This window comes from Corvus kubaryi, unplaced genomic scaffold (genome assembly GCF_017639235.1).
Source record: "Corvus kubaryi isolate FWS band 111438036 unplaced genomic scaffold, C.kubaryi_AGA036_p1.0 36234, whole genome shotgun sequence".
Taxonomy (NCBI): domain Eukaryota; kingdom Metazoa; phylum Chordata; class Aves; order Passeriformes; family Corvidae; genus Corvus; species Corvus kubaryi.
In genome coordinates, this window is record NW_024580829.1 from 8,259 (window position 1) to 10,065 (window position 1,807).

General features: G+C 53.1%; 1 protein-coding gene across 1 annotated transcript in view; it reads left to right on the plus strand.

Moving 5' to 3' along the window:
* DEDD (death effector domain containing) overlaps positions 1–1,806 on the plus strand; it is a 5,890-nt gene extending 4,084 nt beyond the window's left edge. The window contains exon 4 of the mRNA XM_042019836.1: positions 942–1,806. Coding sequence (XP_041875770.1) covers positions 942–1,318 — 377 coding nt within the window. The 3' untranslated portion in view covers positions 1,319–1,806. The remainder of the gene's footprint in view (positions 1–941) is intronic.
* The last annotated feature ends 1 nt before the right edge of the window (position 1,807 follows it).

The window sequence follows — 1,807 nt, forward strand, 5'->3', positions numbered from 1 at the left end:
AATGGGGATTGGGGAGGGACTGGGATTGTGGGGAATGGGGATTGGGGGAAGAACTGGGCTGTGAGGGGATCCCTGGAATTGGGATGGGGATTTCTGGGATCGAAGGGATCTCCAGGACTGGGGAAATCCCAGGGATTTGGGGGCGAGTTCTTCAGTGGAGGAGCCCTGAAAGAGAGGAAAAAAAACCCCAAAAACCCCCCCAAAACTCAGGAGCAGCTCCACCTCCCCTAATCCCTGAATCCCTGAATCCCTTTTCCCCTGGGATTGTGAGGAATTGGGATTGGGGGAATCTTTAGGATTGAGCTGAAAACTGGGACATGAGGAGATGCCTGAAATGAGGAGGAAATTCCAATTTAGGCACAAATTTCTGAGCAGAGAAACCCCAAAAGAGAGGGAAAAAAACCCAAAATCCATCAAAACTCAGGAGCAGCCCCACCTCCCCTAATCCCTGAATCCCTGAATCCCTGAATCCCCCGGGATTGGGGGCTCCTTAGGGTTGGGATGACTGGGATTGTGGGGAATGGGGATTGGGGAGGGACTGGGATTGTGGGGAATGGGGACTGGGGAGGGACTGGGATTGTGGGGAATGGGGATTGGGGAGGGACTGGGATTTGGGAGGATCCAAGGATTGGGGAGGGACTGGGATTTGGGAGGATCCAAGGATTGGGGAGAGACTGGGATTTGGGAGGATCCAAGGATTGCGGAGGGTCCGGGACTGCGGAGGGAATTGGGACTGGGGGGAGGGAATTAGGACTGACCTGAGAACTGGGCCATGAATGAAATGAGAAAAAAATCAAACGAGGCAAAAAAATTCGAAAGGAATTCCACCTCCACCGCAAATCTCTCCACACCAAAACGCCAACCAAACCCAAAGCCCCTTCCCACCACCCCAAAAACCACCACAAACCCCCTTCCTTCAACCCCCCACCCCCCTCCGGCAGACATCCGCCTGCGCGTGCGCGCCGAGTATTGCCAGCACGACTCCGCCCTGCACGGCAACGTCTTCTCCAACAAGCAGGACCCTCTGGAGCGCCAATTCGAGCGCTTCAACCAAGCCAACACCATCCTCAAATCCCGGGATTTGGGCTCCATCATCTGCGACATCAAATTCTCGGAGCTCACCTACCTCGACGCTTTCTGGCGGGATTACATCAACGGCTCCCTGCTCGAGGCGCTCAAGGGCGTCTTCATCACGGACTCGCTCAAACAAGCCGTGGGCCACGAGGCCATCAAGCTGCTGGTCAACGTGGACGAGGAGGATTACGAGTTGGGCCGCCAGAAACTCCTCAGGAACTTGATGCTCCACACGGCTCCTTGAGGGATTCATCCGACCCCGCCTTGCTTTTTTGGGTTTTTTTTGGGGGGGTTTTTTTAAGGGGTTTTCACCCGGTTTTTGGTTGGGGTTTTTTTTTTTTTCCCCCCCCCATCTTTGGTGATTCTTTCCCCCCACCCCGGTGGTTTTTTGTTGGAGGCGATGGCGAGGATTTGGGGAGGGTTGGAGGTTTGGGATGTTCCAGGATTTGGCGCTTTTTTTGGGGTCCCTGCTGGGTTCTCCCTTGTGTTTTTTTCCATGGGGTTTTCCCCTCCATTTTGCTTTTGTATCCATTAAAAAAAGGGCGATGGAAAGGCGAAACTCCCGTTGGTGCAGTGGGAATTGGGGATTGGAGGCGCGGAATGTGCCAGAATTCTTCTTTTTTCTCTGTCAATTCCTCCTTTCCCTTGTGTTTTCCATGATTTTCCCCTGTTTTTTCCCTGTTTTTCCCATTTTCTGTTCTTTTGTATCCATTAAAAACCACGACGGAAAGGA